The 27,461-nt window shown below is 43.0% G+C and overlaps 1 protein-coding gene across 1 annotated transcript in view; it reads right to left on the reverse strand.

The window, feature by feature from the left end:
* UTP20 (UTP20 small subunit processome component) overlaps positions 1-27,461 on the reverse strand; it is a gene marked incomplete in the record, with an annotated part of 2,478,305 nt that overhangs the window by 1,093,176 nt on the left and 1,357,668 nt on the right. Inside the window, 1 exon segment of the mRNA XM_044087776.1 lies at positions 2,423-2,589. Coding sequence (XP_043943711.1) covers positions 2,423-2,589 — 167 coding nt within the window.

The raw sequence follows: 27,461 nt of genomic DNA on the forward strand, positions 1-27,461 counted from the left end.
TTGCAGCACATGTTCACATACATCAACAATGAAACAAGGTAATAAGTTTCAATTATTGTAGCAATATACATGTTTTATTCTTTAACAATTTTCATTCACTCTACCATTATATAACTTGCTTCACTCTAGATTTCCTTAGCACTTCAATTCTTCTTCCTGAGCTTTATCCTGCTCTGCTTGTAATGTTCCCACAAAACCCATTTTCAATTTGCTCCATCCCCTTTCTAAAGATCCCACCTCTAGCTCTTAACTTTTTTTTTACAACAGTCAAATCTTCCATTACAGTTGGTCTCTACTTTGATTTCTATTTTCTGATAACTGTATTTCTGGCCACTAACAGGATTAAATGTGGTAAGGCGTTACTTTGTCTTGGCAATTCATTTCCTACAACCCAGCTCAAAAGAATAATTTTGCTACTTACTACCATTTGCTCAAAGCACTCAGTATGGAATTTTTAAAATCTACCACCTCACTACATTCCCAAAACTAATATTGCCAATTTCCCCCTCTTCCCATTTACAATTCCAACATTTGAAGTCTACCTGAGGAAAAATCTTCTGAAGTCTACCCGGGGTATAAAACACTTACAGAAACCCAAAACTTCTAAACTTTTTTTTTGTTTGCTAATGGCTATACATACAAATCAAACAACAGAAGGCAAAGAGGACATCTCTGCCTAGTTCCTTTGTTTAAATAGCTCATAAGAGAGGAATCCAGCTATAATAATTCTTGCCTTTGCCCCTTCACATATCCTCCTTATTAATCCTATTATTCTAAAAAGACCATAGATGACATCACTGTCTGCTCATAAAATCACAGCTGACTTTACTGAATGCAATCTCTGCATCAAGGTTCATCAACAACAACAGTGTCTTCCTATACTCCATTTCCATCTGGATCATCACTGTTCAACTAATAATGTCAAATGTTGGTCTCCTCTCTACAGAACCTTACAGATGCCATGTCTGCTTCCCATATTTATCTATTTTGGTAAAATTTCTGCCACTGTTTTAGCTAACAAAAAACAAGCATATTATAATCATGGTTTAAAATCAAAATGAGTCTATATAAAGCCATATTAGAAAGGTCTTTACCCTATATGGGTAATACAGTCACACATTTTTCGTCCAAGATGCTGGTATCTCCTTCCCCCCTAAAATATTGTTAAGAAAACAAGACCTTTTGGATATTTATCATGATCTTTCCTCCGAAGTTCCAAATTTCCACAAATAAACTGTCTTATTCCTGAAGACTTTACTACTGATTGATTACACATCGCTTTTTTTTTATTTCATGTCTTTCTATCTTCGCTATTAATTGTCAAGCCTCATCTTTCTTTAACCCTGACATAGTTAAGTTTTCCATATATAGTTCCATGAGCCCTTTTTGTCCATATTGCTCTACTTTATACAGGTGAACTTTCAGGAAATATTAGATGTATGTGACAGGTTGACCAATGTCCTACATACATGTAACCTAGAATTTATACTAATGCTACATTTGTCTTTGCTGGTACTGAGACAGTTTCTTTTTATACACCTGGTTTTATTAAATGGCTTGATATAAAGGAAAGCACTGGACAGTGGGCACTTTAGCCCCTTTTAAATCAGGGTTGGAAGATATGTTTTAAACATTTTCATATTATTTTTACACTCTGCTAGATCTAATTGTAATGTTTAATTACAAACAACAAATACAGTATCTATAGGATGCTACCTTTGTCTTGCTCTTTTTTATGTGGTATATGGAAGATATAAATGAAAAACTTTTTGTAAACCTTTCTGTAAATTGACACATACCTTTCATTTTACAAGTGACTTGTCTGGGGTAATATATTTAAACAGGTAGTTAAGTTGATTACATCAAGGAAATCATTAAAAAAGTGAAATGGGTCTGTCTGCTTTATGGAGCAGCGTTGGCTCTGCTGGCAGGGCTGCTTTTTTATATGTATGGGTAAGGCACACAAGTGCATGAACTCAAAAAAAAAAAAGAAATCATTTAGCCACAGTGAAAGTTCATGGATAGACAACTTAACCATCAATGAAACCTTCAAAGTAATATCTGGTATATTTTTTTAATTAAAAAAAAAAATTGGCTTGGTTTGAAAATGTTCCAGTGCAATTAATGCCATACCCCCATTAAAAAAAAAAAAAAAAAATATATATATATATATATATATATATATATATATATATGTGTGTGTGTATAGGTCCAATAACAGAAAACACAAGACACTGGTCTGTGTTTCAGTGCCTAGTAAAGTAAACACATTTAAATAAATGAATACATGCATGAAGGTAGAGCTTGGCAAACACTGCTTGCCTGAAAATGGAACAAACTAGTTCCCTTCAAAACTATGAAGCCAGAAAATAAATGAAAGCAGGGGGACAGGCCACCACACTGAGGGGCTGTGCTAACTTACCACTACATAAATTTTGCACTGGTTCAAACATGAAGTTGATGAACAGTCGTAGCTCCTCTGGAAGAGAACCTGCAAGGAATCTTAACACAATGGACAGACGTGCTCTTGCTGCAGACTTGCCCTGACTTTTGCTGCCAGTACTGCTTCTCATGCGGCCATAAAGAATCCTTGAAAAAAGTAAAACATGGCATAAAACAGTTGGTTATGTACTCACCATAATGATCGATGTATGTGGTCCATCTCGCCTACATTCATTACTGATGGGTTCAGAGCCGACAATCGGCTCCGACTCGGCCAACTATTTTCAAGCACGAAGTCTCTAATTGGCTGGGCTAACTGGTATCCCAGGATGCAACTCTCCCAAACCCCCAGATTTTGTTTGCATAAGTCGCAATCACTCCACACACACATAAACCCTAATAAGAGGATTATCGTCCCCTGGAAGGGAAAAATAAACCAACTCTGAAGGGTCTCGAAATAATTATCCTCCAAATCCATAGGCAGTAGGCAGGTGGGAGGGTATGTAAGAATATAGGTGAGATGGACCACATACATCGATCGTTATGGTGAGTAAATAACTAACTGATGTTATGTGGTCCTATCTCACCTACATTCATTACGGATGGGACAGCGTCCCTAGCTCCCCTAATCCGGGAGGATCAAAGGAAAACACTCCTGAGAACTGTGGAACCAAAGGAAGCCCGGCCTCTAGATGCCACGTCCAATTTGTAGTGAGACACAAAGGTATGATGAGAGGCCCATGTGGCCGCAGCACAGATGTCGTCTAATGAAAGTCTGGCATGATAAGCTACTGAAGTCGAAACCGCCCTAGTTGAATGAGCCTTGACTGAGAATGGTAAACTTCTGCCTGCTGAAGAGTAAGCAAAGGTAATGCAATCCTTAATCCACCTGGAAATTGTGCACTTGGAGACAGACAAACAATTGATCTGATTTCCTTGACTGTGTAGTCCTGTGTAATTAAAATCTTAGTTGTCTATGGACATCCAATTGATGAAATTTGTACTCTGCCTTGTCGCAGAAGTTGGGAAAAAACACGGGTAACTCAATGGATTGGTGGAGATTAAGGGTGGATGACACCTTGGGGAGAAAGGATGGGTTAAGTCTCAATGAAATCCTGTCCTTATGGATTATTAAATACGGAGGCCTAATGGACAAAGCTTGGAGTTCAGATACTCTTTTAGCCGACGTAATGGCTACCAAAAAGGCTGTTTTCCAGGATAAAAATTTTAATTCGCAAGTGGCAGCCGGCTCAAAAGGGGGAGAAGTGATGGCTTGCAATACTAGATTTAAATCCCATGGCATAACGGGTGTTGACACAGGAGGACGTAATAACCAGGCCCCTTTTAGAAATGCTTTGCAAAGTCTATGACTCATAAGAGCAGGCTCATGGAATACGTGGAAGTTAGAAATGACCGCCAGCTGTACCTTAATGGTGGAAGGAGCAGAGCCTTGTCGGAAAAGCAAAGCTAAAAAGTCTAGGACCACTGATATCGGGGCTGTGAATAGATCTAGGCCTTGTGACTGAGCCCAGATGGAGAACCTCTTCCACTTGCTATAGTAAATTTTTCTGGTGGAAGAGTTATGTGATGAAGAAAGGATATGGACCACCTCAGGTGATAAGGAATGTAGTCTAATTATTGATGGAAGTGGAGCAGCCAGGCTGTCAACCTGAGGGATTGTAGGGAGGGGTGTAACTGTCCTGACATACGAGTCAAAAGGTCTGGTAATGGATCCAGAATACAAGGACCGTCCACTGCATACCGCTGAAGGAAGGGGAACCAAACTTGGCGAGGCCAGTGTGGAGTAATAAGAATCATCTTGCTTCCCAAACGAATGGCCTTCTGAATCACTCTTGGTAACAGAGGAGACGGAGGAAAGGCATAGAGCAGACCGGGAGGCCAATCGTGGACTAGAGCATCCCTGGGTGATTCCCCCTGTGGGGGGATCAGAGTGAAGTAGCTGCTGCATTTGGTGTTTGCTGAAGATCCGAGTCGCAACTCAGCTGTTCAGGGACCACTCGTAAAGCATCAGAATAGCTCTGCTTAGCCTGTCTGCTATCACGTTGGATTTTCCCAGAATGTGCGTTGCCACTAGGAACCATTGGGAAGACACTGCCCAATCCCACACTCTCATGGCCTCTCTGCATATGACTTGGTTCCCCCTTGTTTGTTCAGGTACCAAACAGCAGACATGCTGTCCGAGTGAACAGCAATCGTTCCTCTTGGAAGAAAGCTCTGAAGTGCTTGCAACGCTAACAGCACTGCTCTCATCTCTAGGACACTGACGTGTAGGTGTACCTCGGAATCCTGCAAAGTGCCTTGGACCGTTCTGCCCAGATAATGCCCCCCCCATCCTATCTGGGAGGAGTCCGTGGTCACTGTGGCAGCCGGAGAAAGGGGAAATAGATTCATGCCCTTGTTCAGGTTGGAATGACATAGCCACCAACGGAGATCCTGCTTGCAATGATCTGTAAGACGAATCGGGTGAGAGAGGGGTAATTTTTGATAGGACCATTGAGCTGAAAGGAGCCACTAAAGGACTCGCATGTGAAGCCTGGCTAAGGGTATTAACATGATGGTCGCCGCCATGGAACCCAGTAACTGAAAACTAACCTGTCTGGGACCTTCTTGTGGGGAAAGAGAGCCTGGATCTGAGATTGCAACACCATTATTCTTTCCTGAGGTAGAAAGGCCCTCATTGGAATCAAATTTAATTTTGCGCCTATAAAGACAACATACTGTGAGGGCAGCAAGGCAGATTTTCCCCAGTTTACTGTAATCCCCAACTTCTGACAGAGATTTAAGGTAGCCCCCCCTGGCTTGGATGAGTAGATGCCTGGTGGGGGCGGTAAGGAGCCAATCGTCCAGGTAAGGAAACACCTGGAATCCTAGATGTCTCAGGTGAGATGTCACCACTGCCAATCATTTGGTGAACACCCTGGGGGCTGTGGTGAGACCAAATGGCAGGGCTCGAAACTGGAAGTAAATGGCTCCCAGCCGGAAGCGTAAATGGATCCTGGATGTCTTGTTTATCTTGATGTGATAATAGGCATCCTCGAGGTCGATGGAGCACATCCATACTACCTCTTCCAACAAAGGGAAGATGGATTGAAGAGTGACCATTCGGAATTTGGATTTCAGGACGTAGTGATTTAATCGGCTGAGAACCAAGATGGGCCTCAGGTCCCCTGTTTTCTTTGGCACCAAAAATAGTCTTGAGTAGGTTCCTGATCCGATCTGGTCTGGGGGGACCGGTTGGATGACTCCTTTTTCTTAGTAGCTTTGATATTTCTAACGCTACTTGATCCCTTTGACTGGGTGGAACATCTGGGATTCTTTTGATTGAGGGAGGAAGTGAAATAAAGGGGATGGTATAACCTCCGGTGATTATTCGAAGCACCCATCAATCCTGAGTTGTGCTCTCCCAGGCTTGAAGATGCTTCGAAAAACGACCCCCAACTGGCTCCAGAGCAGCACAGCCGGGCAACCCTTCAAGGATGCTGATAGGAAGATCCGCAAAAGGAGTCGCAGTCTCCCAGATTGCGGGGGGCCTCCTCTGCCCCTAGGACGGCATCTTCCAGAATAATTTCCCCCACCTCTGCCTCTGGAGGGGGAGTCACCTTGAGTGAATGGGAAAGACTTTTGTGATTTTTTGAACCACATCTTCCATCCCCTCTGAGCCTTGGGATAAGGCCTAGAGGGAAGAGAAAAACAGGCCCCTACGGCAGATAAAGTCTTACTCTCTTGTTCACATCTAGTGAGAGTCTCTTTCACTTTTGGTCCAAAAAGAGAGGACCCATCAAAGGGGGCGTCCGTGAAGGAAGACTTGAAGACCTCCGCGAAGTGACATAGGCGCATCCAGGCTTGTCTCCTTAGAGCAAGGCCTGAGCTAGCTGCCCTGCTCGTCCCTTCGGCTGCATAGGATATGAGCCTCATGGACGAGTTAGCTATGGAACCAAGGGTAGACAACTGGGTGTTAACAGTCTGTGCTAGTGCCTCAAGCATGTTACCTGTCAAGGTATCTCTCAACTCTTTAAGGGGATCCCGCTGGAGCCTAGTAAAGTGACAAAGATAATTCAGGGACCATAGCGTAAAGGTCGCTGAAGACAGGGTGCGCTTCCCATAGCGATCCATACTCCTGGACTCCTTGTTAGGAGGATGGACTGAGGAAGAAGCCTCTGCAACATCCTGCTGAGTGGCTGATGTCACCACCACCATGGCATCTACAGGGACGCCTTTTGTCAAAAACTCTTTCCCGGGGGGAGCAGACAAGAACTTGTTAGGGCAGCTGGGCACATGTTCCACTGAGTCAGGATGTTCCCACACCCTTCGATAGATAAGGTCTAATAATTCGTCAAAGTGTGGAGACACCCAGGAGGCGGTAGGTTGAGTTCCGAAGGCCTTGAGGAATACCGACTCCTCCTCAGAGGGGGGCTTGGAAGACCAGTCACCTCTCTGCCTCAATATCTCTAGGATATCGGAGAAGGAGACGTCATCGGAGGACGACTTAGGGACCCCACTGCATCGTCGAGGTCGGTATCCGAGGTGATGGACTCGTCTTGGGAGTCTATGTGCTTCCTCTTGCACAACTTCTTCCTGGGAGGCTCCTCAGGCACAGACTCTGAGGGGCCCTCAGAAAGTTGGTGACCGCTCATGGGAGTGTCCTCAGGCCTTCGAGCTCCGCTATCCACTGATAGGGGGGCGTCAGAGGCTTGCGCCAGGGTGTATGGGGACGGAGTGGTCGATCCAAGTGATGTCCCTGATGATCTGGCCAGTGCTGTCCTCATGGCCTCAAATGCAGGTCCCCCCGAATCCGAGGACTGACCTACCTCCGAGGCTATGACCGGAGTCGGGATCCCCCGAGCCGAAGCGCCGAGAGGGAGACTTGGAGCCGACAAAAGTGTGTCCCCCTCGGGCCCGTCTGAAGAAACCCGAGTGCCGAAACCAGATGAAAGAATCGAAATGGTTGGAGCCGACGACGACTCCGATGGACCCATCATGGGTATTGGAGCCGGCGTAATGACATCACTCGGTGTCGAACACTCCGGCTCTGATGACACAATGCTCGGAGGAGGAATCATCGGTACCGGTAGAGGAATGGGCTCCGGAGCCGACTGGGTCGGAGCCGAAAATAATTTAGCTACCACCGGCGACTGGAGGAGCTTCTGAACCACCCTATATACGTCCAAATCAGACAATCGAGAGGATTTGGAGGCAACTGAAGGAGATGAGGATCTCCTGCCTATTGATTCATGAGTAACGCTGGGTGACCGGCTCCGTATCGGTTCCAAATTGATCGGAGCCAAGGTCGACTCCAGCACTACCGAAACTTCCTGCGGCTCTGAAGCCAATGGAGCCGAAGAAGCTGGATCCAACACAGAACTCTTCTCCTGCGGCTCCGAGGATAATGGAGCCATGGAAGTAGTAACCACTTTCAAGATCTTCTCCGGAGGCTCCGAGGAACTAGACGGAGCCGGAGATCGTTTTTTTGACTTAGAGGATTTGGATTTGCCAGTAGATTCTAAATCCTCTTCAAAAGAGGGCTTGACCAGGCCCTTCAAGATTAGATTATTTTTTCGTTCCTGCAGTACCCTAGAATTAAAAGAATGGCAGACACTGCAGGATTCCTGTAAATGTTTAGCGCCAAGGCAATAAACGCAGATGGCATGCCCATCAGTGATGGACATTTTGTAAGCACACTTTGAGCATTTCTTAAACCCAGAGGGTTTATGCTCTTTTTGTTCTTTAGACATTGCCAGCAGAAATAACACACACAACACAATAGGATAGGATGGTACACTGAGGAACTCTAAGTTAAACGCTCCTAAGAAGACGAGGAAAACACTACCCAGACAATGAAGGAGAGGGCTAGGTCCCTCTAACTTAAATGGGCCTAGCCCGCCAAACACAAGGAAAAATACTCACACTTTCACAAACTGCCACAGGGCCAAACCACAGAGACAACACAACGTAGCTATGAAAATAGCTTTTGTTTCACAAGAAAGTACTATTCTGCAAAGAATTTTTTAGTAAAAAAAAAAAAGTACTTAGCCACAGCCAAGCTCGAGACCACATCCTGACACAACAAGCAGCAAACGAGATCTGGGTTTGGGAGAGTTGCATCCTGGGATACCAGCTAGCCTAGCCAATTAGAGACTTTGTGCTTGAAAATAGTTGGCCGAGTCGGAGCCGATTGTCGGCTCCGAACCCATCAGTAATGAATGTAGGCGAGATAGGACCACATAACATTAATACAACTGTCACGTAAAACATTATCATACACATAACAAAAGAACACATGCTTGATTTACAAACTCAACTATAGAACACTAACAGTACACTTGCTCATTTGACTGAATCAGTTTGATGTAGATTAAACTATTATTGTACAGAGATCCGAATATCCAAATGAAGCTCATGAATTTAATATGTTACAGACAAAACTGTCAAATACATTTCATCTTACCTAAAAAAGAGATTCAGACATAATTGAAAAGTAAAAGCAAGAAAACATGCACCCCTACAAAAAAGGCTTCTCGAAGTTAACGAAACATTTAAAAAAGTAAATGGTGTCCTGCAACTGTAGCTAGTTGCTAAAACTCTAACAAGCTACATGAACACTTACTACACACACACCTTACACACACTAAGTACTTCAACCACAATAACAAATGCAGTATTGGTACTGTACTCCCACACCATCAGTGCCTGCTGATTGTGTCCTTTGACAGGTTGCCCAAGAAGTAGCCACCCCGTGCACCACACCAGAGTTATGTCTCGGCCCCAAACCCATGATAATTACATTTTCCATCAGCAAAACTGCAGTCTCAGTGGTAAGGTATTCTATTTTCCAGCAGAACCAAATGTTTCCTTTACTTGAGGTTGTGTGATACAGGAAACAGGATATTTTTGTTAACAAAATGTACTTGCCCTTCTATGGTCAATCTGCATTCTACTTGGAGAAATTCACCGAAAACTTTGTGATGCCTCTCCTATAACATGACCATGCATGTTTCAGTGGACTGGGAACAGCAGAACATCATGAGCTCTTGTAATATTAATGACCTACTTAACTTCTGTCAGTGAAATATACAATCAATTAACATTTAAAAATGCAGTTGTGTGAGTAGTCTCATCTTAAAAGCAGATGTTTGACTACTAAGATCAATACCGTAGCAGTTCACTGCATGAAATGGGAAACAGATGAAAGTGGTCAGGAGTCCCCTGGCCTACACATTTTTCAACATTCAGACGTCTAGAAGGACATGTAGACACAGCAAGTATAAACCAACAAAAAACGTGAAGGGCACAAACACGGCAAACAGATAACTAAAGCAGGATGCACTTTATTAAATAAAACAAGAATGGGACAAGCACTTTCATGAAACTTCACACTTCCTCATATCCTTACAAAACTCTACAACAACTAACTAATTCATAGATACTAGCATCCAATAACAGAAAAGATGCAATTCACAGAACAAGTCTAAAAATATTGAATGGATGAACACTAAACATCAAAACCAATCAGATCTAAAAAAAATAGGCATGTTTAAAGATGCAATGTAACAGTAGGTAAGGGATCTTAGCTTGAATATGAAATCACATCTTCAAACACACCTATTTTTTTGGATGATCTGATTGGTTTTGATGTTTTGTGTTAAGCCATTCAATATTTTTTAAATTGTTCTGTGATTTGCATGTTTCTGTGACTGGATGCTAGTATCTATGAATTAGTTGTTTTAGAATTTTGTAAGGATCTGAGAAAGTGTACAGTTTCAGCATGAAAGCCTTGTCCATTCTTGTTTTATTTAATAAAGTGCATCCAGTTTTAGTTATCTATTTGCCGTGTTTGTGTCCTTCATGTTTTTTGTTGGTTTATACTTGCTGTTTCTACCCATGAAGACACTTGTTTCACTTCTGCAGATGTGTTCCTGTTTGCTCTTATTTCTGTTTGGAACTGCTGGTGGTGCCATGGCCGAAGGAACTAAAACTGGAGTATAATCCAGATGTGAATTTGGAATCCTCAGTACAGTTGGATCTGCATTAACTTTTTGTTCAGCTAATATGAGTAGAAGGTAATCGATTACTCATGCATAATGTGTTGGGGAATGAAGAAACATTTGATAAGACTCCTTCTGATGTTGAATTTTTATGCTCCATGTTTAAATTGCTGCAGAATGATTTATTTAAGTTAAAATGTCTGCAGTATCAAAGACTTCAGTTTTAAGCTTGCATTCATTTTAAAGTTGCTCGGAGGGGTCTGAGGATCCCAAAGATGCTGACCTATGGATCTCCTTATCTTGATTTATTTGCTAATAAGCAAAAATTGAACTTGGAGATGAGTGCTAATTATATGAGACGACTTATAGACGTTTTTAAACCTGTTGAGGATGCTCTTTTAAAAGAAGATAGTATTCTCCTCCGGCAGTTGCAAGATAAATTTCCCTTTGATGTTTTTTTATTCAGCAGTAGATGAGCTTACTAGTAACCTTTCATTGTTTGAGAAGATGTTACGTATGCAGAAAATGAAGCAGCTGAGTAGGGATTTGATGGACTTTTGAAGCAGTAATGTTTTTTTCATGGCCCCAGACTGTAGCTGATTCTACTAGTGATAGCAATAGGAGCCCTGTGATGTTAATAGTGATGCTATTGCGAATGTTCCTCTCAATGTGGCTAAAAACAGGCAAGTGCCCTGGAGAGAACTGTTACTGTGGAGGCCAATAAACCTTCTACTGGGAAAGATGCTTTGGCTTATATGTATCCACCAGAGCTTCTACGCTTGGCTCGACTCTTGGATTTAGCTCTGACAATATTGCTGCTTTGTTACTGGGAGATGAAGTACACAGGAAAACTATGCCAGTGCCCTCTTTTAGATCCCCTTTGGTTTTTCTGTCCCTGCCACTACCTATAAGAGACACTTTAGCCACAAGAAAGTCCTGGAGCCACGGAAGGAAACGGAAGCCGATGCAGGACCATCTAACACATCCCACCATCAAGCATATGTGGGACCAGCACAAAGCTCCCTAGTTTGCAATACCTCATAATTTATACTTGCTAGACAGCAGCTGTCCCTATTAGAGAAGGGACTTTCTTTTATACCTTTTAAGCCTTCAGATTTTTGTGATACAATACTGGACTTGAAGTGCTTTAGAAGAAATGTCATGTTAAAGTTAATGTTCCCTGTTGGTGCTCAGATGGACACTTAAAAAGTATTTTTGTTCCATTGTTGCATCTGATCTTGGAGGCATTTACAAATATTTTGTTTCGGGATACAACTAGATCCAAGAGAAACATCACTTAATTTAACCAGAGATGAATATCTAGCTCTTCAAGATCTGCAAGAAATGGATGAACTGGTTATCCGCCCAGCTGTCAAGGGGGGGCTATGGTTCTTATGGACAGAGCGTTTTATTCTAATGGTATGCTCACTCTTGTGTCTGACATTGCCACATATTCTGTTGTTAGCATGGAAGAAATTGATGGGATCATTCGTAATGTACACAGTGAGTTGTAGGACTATGTTATGAGTAGGTACATTACACGAGAGCATAATGATTATTTAAAGGTTGACTTTCCTTGGCTACCTGTCACATATGGACTTCGGAAAATACGTAAACATCATAGCCTTCCACCAATGAGACCTATTGTTTCTGGAAGAGGTTGGTTAATGGAGACTATCTATTTCTGTGGAGAAAATGGTTCGACCTTTTCTTAATAAGACACAAACTATACTGAAGGACACGAAGCAGTTCTTGCAATCTTTGTTCAAGGTTCCTTGTGAACTTCCTACTATTAGTGATGCTATTTTAGTTATTTTAGACGTTAGATCTTTGTTTAGTTATCCCCAAAGTTGTGGGGTTAGATTTTGTCAGAGGCTTTTTTGTGAGAAATACTGAGTTCTTCTCTCCGAAAATGTATTTAATTTGTTTGCTTGCTGAACTTATTTTGTACAGCAATGTTTTTCTATTTGAGGTCAAATATTATTTACAGAGGCTTGAAGTAGCAATGTGTACATCCTGTGCCAATAGTTATGCCAATTTAGCTCTGGCACACTGGGAGAGAACCCAAGTCCTAGAAGGAAATTATTTTCATAAACATATTAAGTTCTAGCAACATTTTGTTGATGTATTTTTGCTATGGACTGGCTCAAAAGCTGAATTATTAGAATTTGTTGAGTTTCTTAAGTCCTTTTTTTTTTACTATGAATTGTTCCTTGTTTGAAACATCGTTTCTAGATGTACATGTCTGTAAGACATCAGATGGCCATCTTATCTCAAGCTTATACAGTAAGCCTTGTAGAAGATATCACATTTTGCATAGGAAAAGTATGCATCCGAAGTATACATTTAAGAATATAGTCAAGGGTCAAGGAATCAAGGAATGCAGCTATCTAAGATGATAGTCGATTATATGAATTTTGAACAGCAGGCATCCAACTTCAGGACAGATTTATAGTTAAGAGGATATACTGATCTTGATCTGGATGAGTGTTTAACTGATGAGAACACGGATAGCCATGGGAGAGGTAGATGTTATTTTTCAGCCCCTGGTCCATCTGCTGTGAACTGTTTAGTTGAATCTAAGTCTACCAAGGTGGGGGTCTCTCTGTTCTACTCATACGATGTTAACACTATCTGTAACATTTTTAGAAAGAACTGGAATATATTGCTGGCTGATGAAAACATTAAACAATTTGTGGGTGTTGAAACTGGTTTTGGTTCAAGAATAAAAATTCACTTAAGCACCTGCTTTCTTAGGTTCATAGGTAAGTACTAGGCTATCTGCCCAAGGGCATCTATAAGCCTAGCCAGAATGTGTTGGCTTTCTCTGCCCCCTTAGATTAGTTCCCTGTGCCTCTATCCAGCAGAGCCATTAGTTCCCTGTGCCTCTGTCCAGCAGAGCCACTGCAGTGATCCCCGGGGTAAATTTTCTGTTTCCCATCCACTCGTCAAGGTTTCTCGAAGAGTGTTAGTGAGGGGCTCTGCCTAATATAGATTGGAATCCTGTTCCAAAGCAAGGGGAGTCTCTGGGACAGTAATCTATCCCTCCAGCACATCCTATTTATCTTTGTGGTGAAGTTTAGATCCCTAGAGTGTGTGGCTCTCGGAGATTTTTTTTTTTTTTTTTTAAGGTGGAGCATGTCCATAAATTCTGGGCTGGACATGGCCTTGTATGTCAGGCAGAGATCACCTCTGAGTAAGCGGTTTGCAACAGAGTACAGCTGGAGTTTCTTTAGTTGGGCTGCATAGGGCATCTGTTCGAGGCCAGTAATCCTCTTGGTGAGGTACTTCTGTGATCTTTCCAGCTGTTGCAGGTGTCTTGTAAGGTACATCCCAAATGGGGCGTTGTCCTCTATGATGGGTCTGATGAGTGATGAGTAGAAGGGCACAATAACGTCTTTTGTTCTAGATGCAAACCCTTTTGTGATTAGGTGGGCCACACAGGAGGATTTTCTAACAACCTTGGCAATATGATTATCAAAGAAGAGATTACTATCTACTTGGGTCCCCAGATCCCTTATTACATTTTCGGTATTTAGGGGACGACCATGTATGTGGTAGTTCACGAGTACTTTGTTTTTTCCAAACGGGATGACTATACACTTTTTGGTATTTAGCTTGAGGCCATGATTTTGACACCAGGTATCCATCTCAGTGAGACCCTTCTGGAGGATGTTATCAGCTGGAGAATCAATTAAGGCCTCCAGTTTGCAGTCATCTGCGAACCTGGTCAGCTACAGTTCTCCTGTGCTTGCCTGTACCTCTGAGAAGTATATACAGGAGGGGTCCAGGACTGAGCCCTGGGGGGATGCCACTTGTAACCGATTTAGAGTTGGACCAAGAGACTGCAACTCTCACCGTGTGGGTTCTATCCGTGAGCCAAATGGCAACCCATTTCATGACGTAGGGGTTTATGTTCAGGCTGGTGAGCATGTCTGCAATACCAGAATGGGGAATGGTGTCGAAAGCCTTTGCGAGGTCTAGGTAGACTGTGTGGACCTCCTTTCCCTCGTCTAAAGTCTTGGTAACTGTCTCAAAGAAGTCTACCAGGTTTAGGAGACATGATTTGCCCTTAACAAAGCCAAACTGGGTAGGGTCCAATGTTTGGAGGTTCCCAATGTCTCTGTTAATGAGTTCCACGATGATGCGCTCCATAGCCTTGCAGACCAAGCTAGTCAGGCTTACAGGGCGATAGTTCCTGGGGTCAATTGGGGCTCCACCTTTATAGAGCAGGATAACTGTTGCAGTCACCACTCTATGAGTACATAGCCTGTACAGAGGCTGAGTTTGAACAGTGTGTTTAGGTGAGGGGTTAGTTCATTTTGGAGCTCATGTAAGACACAGCCTGGGACACCATCCGGTCCCACTGAAGCTGTGTTTTTGACTTTGGTTAGGGCTGTTTTAACCTGTGTGTTAGTGATTGCCGGGGCTCTACATTCTTCTGGTATGGTTATGGGCCCTTTAGGGGGTAAGAGAGGGGTGAAGTTTGCACTAAACCTGTGTGCCAGAATGCTGGCAATATCAGTCACTTCAGTGTATTTTGTGCCATTCTGCATTAACTCAGAGCAGATCTGAGAGTTTCCACTTAGGTTCTTGACACAGCTGAACAACGCTTTGTGGTTATCTTTGGAGTCCTTGGCAATTTGTCTTTCAAAGCTAGCCTTGGATGATTTGAGGGATCGTAGTTTCTTGCTGATACTGATCAGGGATGTCTTTCCTTTTTGGGATTTTACTCTCTTCTGTACTAGTTTCCTCCTTCTACTGTATAGCTTGTTTATGGCAGGGGTCCACCAGACTGGTTTCCTTTTCTTGGAGGAGTGAGCCTTGGTTTTGCTTGGGATAGCACAATCCATGCATTTCTTGCAGGTGCTCATAGAGTGCCTTTGTAAGGGATTCAGCAGCTTGGACAGCATTGTCCTTTAGCATGGGGGCTGTGAACCTTTCCACCTCAGTCTTCAGTAATGTAAACTTTGCTCTTGAAAAGTTTTTCATGGTGGATTCTTTGATTGGGGTTGGGGTGGAATGTGGATATCCAGAGTGATTAGTCTATGGTCTGATCTAACCAGTGAGGGGTTGACCTCTGGTGTGGAACACCGGTCGCCCATGTAGGTGATGACCAGGTCCAACATGTTGTCACCTCTGGTGGGGGTGTTGACCAGTTGATCCAGGGCATTCGAGTTTATAAATTATAGGAAGCATTGGGCAAGGGAGTTGGTACTTGAGTAGTTCTCACAGTTAATGCTTGGGTAATTGAAATCACCCAATATTAGGATGTTTGGTAGGACCTTCATATTTTTCAGTGTTTCAAGAAACACAGAATAGGGTTCCTGGGTTATGGTGGGTGATCTGTAGCAAGCTACAATTTGAATTGCAGTTTTGCCCATTGTTAGTTGCACATGGATGATCTCTGAGGCATCATGCTGCACCACTAACCTGGAGGTGTGGGTATCCTTGATGAATATGGCAACACCCCCTCTTTTGTGTTTCAGTCTGGGTTCTATGGTCGAAATGTATGGTATGAGTTATAGCGTGGTAGTGCTGGGGTGCTCTGTGGAGCCTTAAACCAGGTTTCTGTTACTGTAAAGATATCAATGTTCTCTATACTGAGGAGTGCCTCGAGTGCATGCAATCTGAGGTTTAGACTTCTGGTGTTGAGTGGCATTACCCTCAATTTTTGGTTACTTGTGCTATTTATGGCGGTGGGTTTGTCTTTTGAGCCTTGCCTAAAAAAGGCACTATGGGGGTGGCAAAAACCTTGGCCAGTATTCAAAAGCCTAAGGGTGACAGGTGTAAGCCATCTCTTGCGAAGCAACGTGGCTTGTCGAGCATGTCATCCCAGGTGGACAGATACTGGATCCCCGTTGAATGACACCAGAAACTTAGCCAATTGTTGAAATTGATCAGTTTTTCTTTATACTGTGGCATCATTCATGGTGAGGGCAGGATGCTACTCAGGGTCACGGTCATACCGGCCAGGGCTACGTGATCAGAGAGCTCTTCCATGTCTCTTTTCATGTAGTCCACAGAGGTATGTCTCAGGTCATTCACACCAAAATGGACAATAACAGAGTCGTATTTGTACTTTTCTGGAGAAACCTGAGTGCTTGTGTTATGTGGCGGATCCTGGCGACTGACTGGCAGCTAACTGTAACCTTCTCCTTGTCCATCCTAGTTAGTGGGACATCAGTGTGGCTGACTATAGAGTCGCCTATTACTAGTATGTTGGGTACGTTATTTTGCCTTAAGGGCTGTGATTGTGTGGCACACGCTGGTTTTGTGAAGTATGTATTTCATGATTTGTGTTGGGGGGGGGGGGGTTGCTTGGATGTTTGCTTTGGAGGTCTCTGTTGGTTTTGCAGATTTTTATTTAGGGCCTCCGAGTATGTTTTTGTGTATTTATGTGTGTTATTTCCCGGTGTTGGTTTAATAGGTCTATGTGGGACTGGTGATGTGTTGCAACTACTTCCCTTCTCCTCTTGACTGTCCGTTCCAGTCTTGGGTTGAAAGAGCTTTGCCTCCAGTTTGGCTGTATAATTGCATCTTTCGCATATATTAGTATTTGGTGGTAGGAGGAGAGGGTTGTCTGTGTACATGAGGCAGTTGTAACATTGCCTCAAAATGCCCAGATTCACCAGTTGGACTGGAGAGTACGCCTGAAACTCCCCTTTGGATATGCCTGAATAGGTAAACTGATTGGCTGGTAGGGACGAATAGAGAACCTTGTCTTTCTGGACAGTAAAGGGGGTCTAGTGCTAGGGTTAATTAGTGCTTGCTATGAGTTTTGAGCAAGTGCTGGGCTGTGAAATGAATGGTTTGAGTGGTTAAGATGAAAGTTTGGGAAAAATTGAAGAGAAGACTTCATGGAGCCAGGAATAGTTTAACCCTAGCTAACCGGCATGCAAAACTGTGCAAATGTGTTTTTCATAGTAAGGAAATGAAAGAGAGAGAAATTAGCCCAAAATGGCCAATAAAATACTAACTTCTGGGCTGAAACCACTCTTCCAGGGACAGATGGGCTGCTCAATAGCTCCCCTCTCTCACAGGTGAGCTGAGAAACTTCCTTCTATCCAAGTAACATATGGGCAACACAGAAACATGTGAGTAACTTATGAGAAAGTACAGTTTTGTACCTACTATAAATGCAGATGTTCGAGTGTATACCCTGCTGCAGTCATCACACTTGGGTTATCTTGTTGTCAGGCAGTCCCACAGTCGGCCTGAATTCCAAAGTCTTGGTCCGGCGTCGGTTGCTGTCGCTTTTTCCCTGACGTCAGTGTGCCAGGGGTTTATAAGAGGCATCCAACGCCATTTTCTTCAGTTTTTCTTGCCCCAGATGTCAGGTGCCCCCCCATAAGGCGGACAGTAGATACTACCAATAATAAAAGTTTAGCACAAAACAAAACATCCCTCCAGCTATAAGCAAATACACCACAAATGTTGTATCAGATTTTAAGATATTGAAGTTTCAGTTAGGTCAGAGGGGATGGAGAGAGGGTAACCTGAACTGCAGCAGGGTATACACTCTAACATCTACATTTATGGTAGGTACAAAACTGTACTATGTTCATCGTGTTACCCTGCTGCAGTCATCACACTTGGGTAGAATCCCAAAGCTAAGGATGGGAGGTGGAGTCAAACAGGGTTAGAGGAGGCTAGAAGGCCCTGCAAAACTGCAGTGGTGAAGCCAGCTCTAGACTTAGAGTAAAGTGATAAGTGATAGTGTTTGGTGAAGGTGTGTACTGAACTCCAAGTTGCAGCTTCCAGAATATCCTTGGTTGGCACCCCCCTGAGGAAAGCTGTAGATGTAGCTGTTGCCCTGGTGGAGTGGGGCCTTATGCTAGCAGGAACTGGTTTTCCATGATGGGTGTAGCAAAAACGTATGCAATGTCCTATCCATTTGGAAATGGTCTGTTTTGAGATGGCCTTTCCTTGTGATGCTGTAGCATAGGATACAAAAAGCTGGTCAGATTTTCTGAAAACCTTAGTTTTATCCAAGTAGTAACGTAGTTGCCTGTGAATGTCCAAGGAGTGCAGGAGTCTTTCTCCTTTGTTCTGTGGATTTGGGAAGAAGGTGGGTAAATGGATGGTTTGATTTAGAGCCACACTGGATACCAACTTTGGCATAAAGGAGGGGTTAGTTCGTAGAGAAACTCTGTCTTGATGAAAAATGAGGAAAGGCTCTACTGCCATTAGTGCCTGGAGCTCTGAGACTCTTCTGGCTGAAGTAATTGCTAGTAGCAGGGCAGTTTTCCATGATATAAACTTTAAATCAGCTGGCTCAAAAGGTGGCAGCGTAAGTTTTTCCAGAACAAAGTTGAGGTCCCAAGTTGGTGTTGGTGCTGTCCTGGGAGGCCTAATGTTTTTGGCCACTCTGAGGTACTGCCTTAGAAGTGGATGTGAAAATAAGGGAGGATCCGTGTTGTAGTGAGCTGAAATAGCTGAGGCATGGATTTTAATAGATGAAAAGGAAAGTCCTTTGTTTAACATCTCAGTTAAATATTGTAGAATCTGAGGTATGTCTGGCTCATGGGTATTTTGGCCTTTAGCTTGGTTCCAGGCGCAAAATCTTTTCCATTTGTCTGAGTACGCTTTCCTGGTACTGGGCCTCCTGGCCTCCAGAATGACATCCATAACAGCTTGTGAAAGAGGAGCTGGCTGGTTGTTTAGGTGATTTGCCATGCAGCCAAATTTAAGGTTTTGAGCTGGCTGTGTAGAATCTGACTGTCTTGCTGTGTGAGCAGATGAGGAATTTGTGGTAAAATCCATGGTGGGCCGTGGGCCATGTTCCTTAGTAGTGGGTACCAGTGCTGGCATGGCCAGCCTGGGGCAATGAGCATCATTCAGGGTCTTTCCATCCTGACTTTCAGCAGCACCTTTGTGAGAAGGGGCAATGGAGGAAAGGCAAATACTGTCAGCATTTTTCAACTGAATGAGACTGCGTCCACTTTACAAGCTTGATGGTGAAATGTCCTTGTGCAAAATTTTGATAGCTGATAGTTTTGGGGGTTGGCAAACAGGTCTATGTCTGGGCGTCCCCATTTTTGAGTTATCATTGCAAATACTTGTGGATCCAGTTTCCACTCGTGGGGATCCATGATGTTCCTTGCTTAGGTCGTCTGCCAATGTGTTCTTTTTGCCTGGCAGGAATTGAGCTTGTAATTGAACTTGGTAAGCCAGTGCTGTGTTCCACATGGTCATTGCTTGCCTGCATAGAGGGTAGGAGTGTGTATTCCCTTGTTTATGTACCACATAACTGTGGTATTGTCTGTCCTTATTATAAGCTGTCCTGGATGTAAGAGGTCCTTGAAGGCTGTCAGAGCATTCTGTACAGCTAGCATTTCTTTTGATTGATGTGCAGATTTCTTTGATCTGCAGTCCATATGCTTTGAACGCACTGTCCTGCCATGTGTGCCCCCCAGGCATAGTCCGAAGCATCTGTTGTAATAGTTTGCCTGGCTGGGGGTAAGGTGAAAGGCTGACCCTTGTTGAGGTGGCATGCCTGTGACCACCACAGAAACTCCTGTTGAAGGCAGGGAATGAGAGGTATCATTGTTTCCAAGCTGTGGCTGTGTTGAGTCCATATGCTTTTCAGGTACCATTGTAATTTCCTCATATGCAGTTTTGCATATGGTATTAGTAGTATGCAAGATGCCATGAAGCCCAAGGCCTGCAGAATTTTTCTTGCATGGAGTTGGGTCTTTGTTGCCATTCTTTTGAAGTATTGAGTTAGTTGTAGTTTGTCTGGCGTCAGATAAGCCATCTGGGCCGTTGTATTCAAGCTGGCACCCAGGAATGTCAAATTTTGTGAGGGCACTAGTTTTGATTTCTTTTCGTTTACTGTGTACCCTAGGCAACTTAGAAGGAGTTTTACAAAAGCCAGATGTTGTAAGAGAATGTCCTTGCTTTCTGCTTGGATGAGGCAGTCGTCCAGGTATGGGTATATTTTAATTCCTCTTTGTCTGCAGTATGCAATTACTGGTGCCAGGCATTTTGTGAAGACCCTGGGCGCAGTAGATAAGCCAAAGGGCAGTGCAGAGAATTGGTAATGGGTTGAACCTGCAATGAAACGGAGGTATCATCTGCAATTTTGTCAGATAGGGACATGCAGGTATGCCTCCTTGAGGTCCAACGTTACTAGCCAAGCTTTCTTGTCCAATATGGGAAGAAGCTGCTGTAGTGTTAGCATCTTGAATTTGAGTACTTGCAAGAAGGTGTTTAGAATTGAAAGGTCCAGAATGAGTCTCCAAGTATTGTCCCTTCTGGGGACTAGAAAGAGCCTTGAGTAAAATCCTTGGCCTTGCTCCTGTGTAGGTACCAGTTGAATGGCTCTCATGTCCATGAGAGCTGTAATTTGTTTTTGTGCCTCTGCCCATTGATTTTGTGGCAGGTTTGGCATTCCTTTTATCCTTGGCAAGGTGTGGAAATGGAATCTGTATCCTTGTGAGATAATGTCTAGGACCCATTTGTCCTTTGTGATGATGCACCAGTTGTCTGCAAAAAGTGCTAATTTTCCTCCCAAGGGAGCTGCCAAGAGAGCTTTGCTTGGCAGTTTGAGGTTTAAGTCATTGTGTTTGTCTTCTAGTAGTTTGGGACCTGTCTTCTCCTCCCTTCTGTGTTGCAGTGGCCCATTGGCGAGGTTTGTAAGGGATTTGTGCTTGACCCCTGCCCCTTGGGCGTCTGTATTTACCCCTCTGTGGTCTGTCAGAAGCTGGAAAGGACCAATTTTTGGTTGGCCAATTTCTGCTGCAGCGTGGGGGTTGTACCTGTAAGAAATCTTTGACCGTCTGCATAGATTTTGCCTTATCCTCCATTTTCTTTAAAACCTCTTCTGCTTTAACTCCAAATAAGACATCCTGCTGTAAGGGTGCATCCAGTAACTTTGCTTTAACATGATCAGGCAGAGTTTGTTCCTTTAACCAAGCATGCTTATGTATAACAGACCCAGTAACAGCTGCTCTACAGGAAGCTTCCAAAGAATCAAAAACACATTGTAAAGTATGTTTGCCCACCTGTTCAGCTGCATGCAACAGATCCTGCATTTCCTTGAATTCAGACTGTTGAGGGTGCATGCTCATCTTTTGTTTTATTTGAGACATTAGGAATTGCTGGTATTTCAGCATGTGAAATTGACAATTTAGTGCTCTCATAGCTAGAGTAGCTGAGGTGTAAACTTTCTTCCCCCACCTATCTAGTGCTCTGGAGTCCCTTTCACAGGGTACAGGATTTTTAGCCATAGAAGCCTTAGCCCCTTTGGGACCCTGGGAGATTGCCTCTGGGTCAGCAACAGGGCTTTTGTAAAGGAATTTGTGTGAGTCAGGCACTCTATAATATCTGTCTGGTTTGGCTGGAGCAGGAGGCAGAGAATCTGGATTTAGACTAGATTCTAAGTAAACATCATCCACAATGTCTAAAACTGGAGGGATAGCAAGTGGTCTGTGCTGGGGGAGTAAAAGAAACTCTCGAAGCCTTTTCTTTGAGTCGGAGTAGTCCTGACCTTCCCAGTGGAAATGTTCCCTCATAGTGTGCAATGTTTCCCCAAAGGAATAGTCTTCAGGGGGAGAAGCTGAGAGAATGGAATCTTCAGCATCAGAATCTTCAAGGGGGGAAAGGAGAAATCCTGTTCTTCAGAGGAGCCTGAGGAAATAGACACTTGATCAGAGGAGGCATAATCCTCCTCTTGTCTAGGCCTTTTGACTGGAGGGGGGGGGGGGGGGGTTGGGAACCCTGATTAAAGAAATCAAATCTTCAGCCATTTTAAGCATCTGTTTCTTAGGCATGGGGCCTTGAACTGGAGACTTTTTTGGTTTTACTTGAACTGGAGACTTTTTTGGTTTTAGAGAAGTCTTAAGTTTAGCATAAGATTTTATAGTGAGAGTAGTCGGTCTGAAGACACCTTCTGAAACCGAAGGTGTTTCTACAGCACCGGCTTCTCCTTCTGCAATGTTGTCAGCAGGGCCTAAAGAAAATGGCTGCGTTGGCCTAGAACTCTCTGCTTGAGAATCCGAAGCGGTCTGGGGTTCCAATTCTGCGGTCGGCAGGGGCTGCGCAGGCACCTCACTGAAAACCGGAGAACCAGCGACCAGCCTAGCCGAGGCCTCGGAATCTGGCTTGGATCTAGGCTGCCTGTCTTTATCTTTGCGTTTTTTATGCACGCCGGTAGTCGGTTGCTCCGACGGCATAGTGTAATTAAATTTCCTACCGAAGTAGTGTCGCGTGAAATCAAAGCGTCGCTTTATAGTTCGCTTATTGAACCTAGCACAAAACCAACAACCAGTGACGTCGTGGTCTGGGCCTAGGTAAGGTATACAATAAGAATGAAAGTCCTTATGAGGTATTTGCTTCCCACAAGAAATGCAATTGTTAACTTTTTCTGACATCGGACTGAGGCAAGAAAAGTTTTCCCAACGGGGTACTTAGCTTTGAAGACCTCGGACTGAAATTCAATTTGAAAATCTCAGGTGTCGGCCGACCGGCACTTGCGAACTGCTTCTGCTTCAGGCACTGTGCGGAAAGAAAGACTGAAGAAAATGGCGTCGGATGCCTCTTATATACCCCTGACGCACTGACGTCAGGGAAGAAGGGACAGCAACCGACACCGGACCAAGACTTTGGAATTCAGGCCGACTGCGGGACCGCCTGACGAAAAGATAACCCACGTGTGATGACTGCAGCAGGGTAACACGATGAACATCAAGTAATTTTCACATATACAACTTCTATCATATCGCAGTGGGATTTATGCCTGTATTTCTGCCTCTATATAGATAATAATGCTGAATGTTTTACACATCCTACAACAGGAGAAGTTTACACGTTTTCTTTTTATGCTGATTGCTGAACTTAGGATATACTTTACTTAGCTATATGTACTAAGTGTCCCTGTTTCTATGTCAGCAAGATGAACCACTCTGAGGGAGCGGATTTGTGAGCATACACATATATATATATATCAGAACTTCAGGTTTAGCTAAGCACATTATGAGTTCTAATATTGCGCATTCTTTTTTTCTTTTTTTTTTTTTTTTCTTCAGTTTTGCAAATCTGTCAACATAATTCTAGATTAGGAGATCGCACTAATAGGGCAGAATAGAAGGACCTTAGATGAATAATATGCCTGATGGCAGATAAGGGGTTTGGCCTAAATGAGTGTGTACCAATCAAACCACACCTTAAAATACACCCCTACTTTAGATGAATGGACTAACTGTAATGTTTAGTTGGCTCATTGGGTACATTTTAGCACTGAGATGTGGCTTGCTTCTCTTTTTATGACTAGTTGTTAGTTTCCATGACTCAGCTAGCCCCTGGATACATTTGGACCATACATCTGACAGTAGGTAAGGAATCTTGGCTTGAATGTGAGGGTACTTATGAAATAGCATCTTCACACATGCTTATTTTTTTAGACAATCTGATTGGTTTTGATGTTTTGTTTTAATCCAATCAATATTTTTAGAACTGTTCTGTGATTGAATGCTAGTATCTATAAATTAGTTAGTTGTTTTACAGTTTTGTAAGGATCTGAGGAAGCGCAGAGTTTTGGCGTGAAAGCACTTGTCCATTCTTGATTTATCTAATAAGGTGCATCCTGTTTTAATTATCTATTTGCCGTGTTTGTGTCCTTCATGTTTTACATTGTCTTATACTTGCTGTTTCTGTCCATGAAAACACTTGTTCCACTTCTGCAGCTGTGTTCCTGTTAACATGTGGACACAACCTTATGCCACACTAGTTGGGGTTAGCCTGATTCTTAAAAGGGTCTGTACAATACACGCTACTTTGGGTCACCAGAAGTCATAAACAAACACAGTATACCTGTTAGATTAGGGATTTCCATTTTAACATAGTTATTAGACATTAGGCTAAAGAGTAAAATAAATTGTTTTTCATTTATGCACAAGAGACAGTTCAGCAGAAAGGAAAATAACCTTGCTGGACAAGCATAAAAAGACAGCTTATTAAAAAGGAAAGATAAGCATAAAGTGGGCAGACAGAATGTTCTTTTCTCAAGGAAAAATCAGCTACAGAATGTTCCTTAATGAAGCACAGACAAAGCCTGAGACCAAGGTTAGAAAAAGTAAATAAAGGAAATTTACGAGACTAAAAGCAATATAATATGCTGTGTTCAGGATAGTAGGGCAGTTAAGGTTAGTAAATTCGTTTGATCTGTTACTTCAGAGAAGATGACAAACAATTAAGCCTGAATACAGAAAACAGGTAATCTAGAGAATATGTCAGTTTACATTGTTCATGAGAATCAGAATAATGTACAGCAACTTGAATTGTTTATCAGTACTGTTAATGGAGACAGTATTCGGATATTGTGAACATCTAATAAAACCTTATTAAATGAACTACAGTGTTTGGAGAATTCATTCTGAATGCACAAGACATGGTCCATAAGGGAGAGACTGACACCTATTCAATACAAGCTTAGGTAATTAAGACTTTTGTTTCTCAGTCTTGTATACAGTGTTTCCAATTAATTACAGTACAGTATTTTCATATTTTACAATACCCACAAATACTTCCTGGGAAGTCTGAAGGAACTTTGAGACTCTAAATTGACTTGTGTACAAGTTAAATAAAAGGCCAAGTACAAGTGGTCAAAGCTAGCAAAATTCTGTTTTCAAACAAATGGCTGTGGAAGTAAAAGGGACATATCATAAGTTCACAGATAAATACTAGGCTACTTGTCCAAAGACATACAAAGACCACCATACCCAAAGTATGCCAAGGACAAAAGGATTCAAGGGAAGGAGCCTAAGCTGAAGCAATTCATTTGAGTATAGCAAGACTATATCTGTGTTATACTAGATGCTTTATGAGTGAAACCTCCCTTCATGGGTCATTAATGGAGTTCATAGTCAGCACCAAACACAATTTGCCATTTTTTTCTTAGATGATGCAACAACTGCAGGCAAGTGCCCCCTGTTATCAGTGCGTGATGTGAGATCACACACTTCCTAAACAAGTGCACCTAATACTGCCTAATACTGGAAACTACTACCCCCCCCCCCAAAAAAAAAATATATAAAAAAGAAAAATCAAGCACAAATTCTGTGAATTAGAAAATACCGATTATAGAACATTTGTACTTCTAACAAGTTCATAGTTTTTTTCCTAAGCTTAAGGTCCACGTGACCATTCAGAATCTTAGCAAAGGCATTCAAGAGTGGGGGAAGATTCAGCAGCTGCCACTTTTAAGTAGACTGCCCTTGCATATCCCAGGGAAAACATTACCACCACCCATCTAATCAACCAATGTACGTTTTAAAGGTTGCCAAGAAATACAGTGCCTGATGTATAAAAGGAGTCTATTCCACAGCCATGGGATGCACTGAATTAGACTTCTGTCCTGACAGCTGGTATTACTGATGACGCAGTGTAAGTTCAGGTCTCCATGGGATCATAGGAAGTTACTAGGCTATTGGCCCTGAGGCACTTATAAGCCTAGCCAAGAGTTTAGCCCATGTTTAGACAAGTGAGCACCCAAAGCCACTGTCTAGTAGGGACAAAGGTGGAATCCCAGGTGTGTATTTTCTGTTTCCCATCCAGTTATCCAAGTTGCTCTTAAAAAGGGATAATAAGGTACTCCGCTTGACGTGGAGAGGGAGTCTATTCCACAGAAGGGGAGTCTCTGGGACACAAATCTGTCCCACCAACAAGTCCTACTGATGCAACAGACCAGGTTGAGGTTGCGTGTGCGGGTTACTTGAGTGGAGCTTGACTTGTGGATATGCACCAACCCCATCTAGATGGAGTCTTTGATTGCCTTGTATGCCAGACAGAGGTCACCTCTGAGGAGTCTGTATGAAACTGATTAGAGGAACAGGGCTTTTAGCCATCTGTGTAGGGTAGATGTTTGCGGCCTTGGGTCCTCCTGGTGAGGAATCTCTATGGTCTCTCTAGCTGCCACATGTGCTATGCGAGGTACATGCCACAGAGGGTGATGTATTCAATAAGTGGCCTTATAAGGGAAGGATACAGGGATATTATGACCTCTTTGTCCCTGGATGAGATACTCTTACGTCTGAGGTGGGCCATGTAGAAAGCTTTCCCTACAATGGAAGCAACATGGTGGTCAAAAGTCAGGTTGCTAACAACCTGGGTGTCCAAATCTCTCACAACTGATTGTGTGCTTAGGACGTTATTAATGTGATATGTGGGGACATCACCCTCCTTCAAAGGGGATGATGATGCATTTTTTGGCATTCAGCTTGAGGCCATGTTTCTGGCAAAAGTCATTTGTTTGGGTGAGACCCTCTTGGAGGACATCCACATCACTTGGGGAATTGATGACAGCACCCAGCTTGCAGTCATCTGCAAACTTGGTCAGCCTCAGCCCACTGGTTTTGGCCTGCACCTCAGAGAAGTATATCCCAAATAACAGAGGCACCAAGACCAGAGCAAGTGCTTTACCACTAGCTCTACTACTGCGCAAGAGTTAAAAAAAAAAAAAAAAAAAAAAAAAATGAGGGCATTCCTGGCATAGAAGTCTAAACAAAAAGCAACCTACAGCAGCCTGTACAAAACACAGTAAAGGGACAGGGCTTTTATTCAGAGTAGCAGGGGGTACCCAGATTTGAGACATTGGGATTTTGCTTATTTAGACCTGGATCTTCTCAGCATACACTCAAAAAGATTTTTAGACCTATGCAGCAGGTATTTTTAGTTTTGGAAAATGCTAACACTATCTGTTCAAGATTAATTTCAGGACAAGTAGTGTGGGGAAAGATGCAAAGTCTGAAAGGAGAACTTGACAAGAATGTTGGCAATGACAGTCAGTCACAGACTAACATGGTACATAACCATGTTACGTCTGCACTTCCTTTCACAGTTAAAGACAGCTTTGTGGATGCTTTATTGAATCGGTGGCCACTATATGTTCATAGGTAGGTACTAGGCTATCGGCCCTAGGGCCCATACAAGCCTAGCCAAAAAATGTATCCTGGCTTTCGCCACACAAGAAAATTATTTTCCTGTGCCCCTGTCGAGCAGAGCCACAGAAGTGAT

Source organism: Protopterus annectens, chromosome 11.part0 (genome assembly GCF_019279795.1).
Source record: "Protopterus annectens isolate FY-2018-M chromosome 11.part0, PAN1.0, whole genome shotgun sequence".
Taxonomy (NCBI): domain Eukaryota; kingdom Metazoa; phylum Chordata; order Ceratodontiformes; family Protopteridae; genus Protopterus; species Protopterus annectens.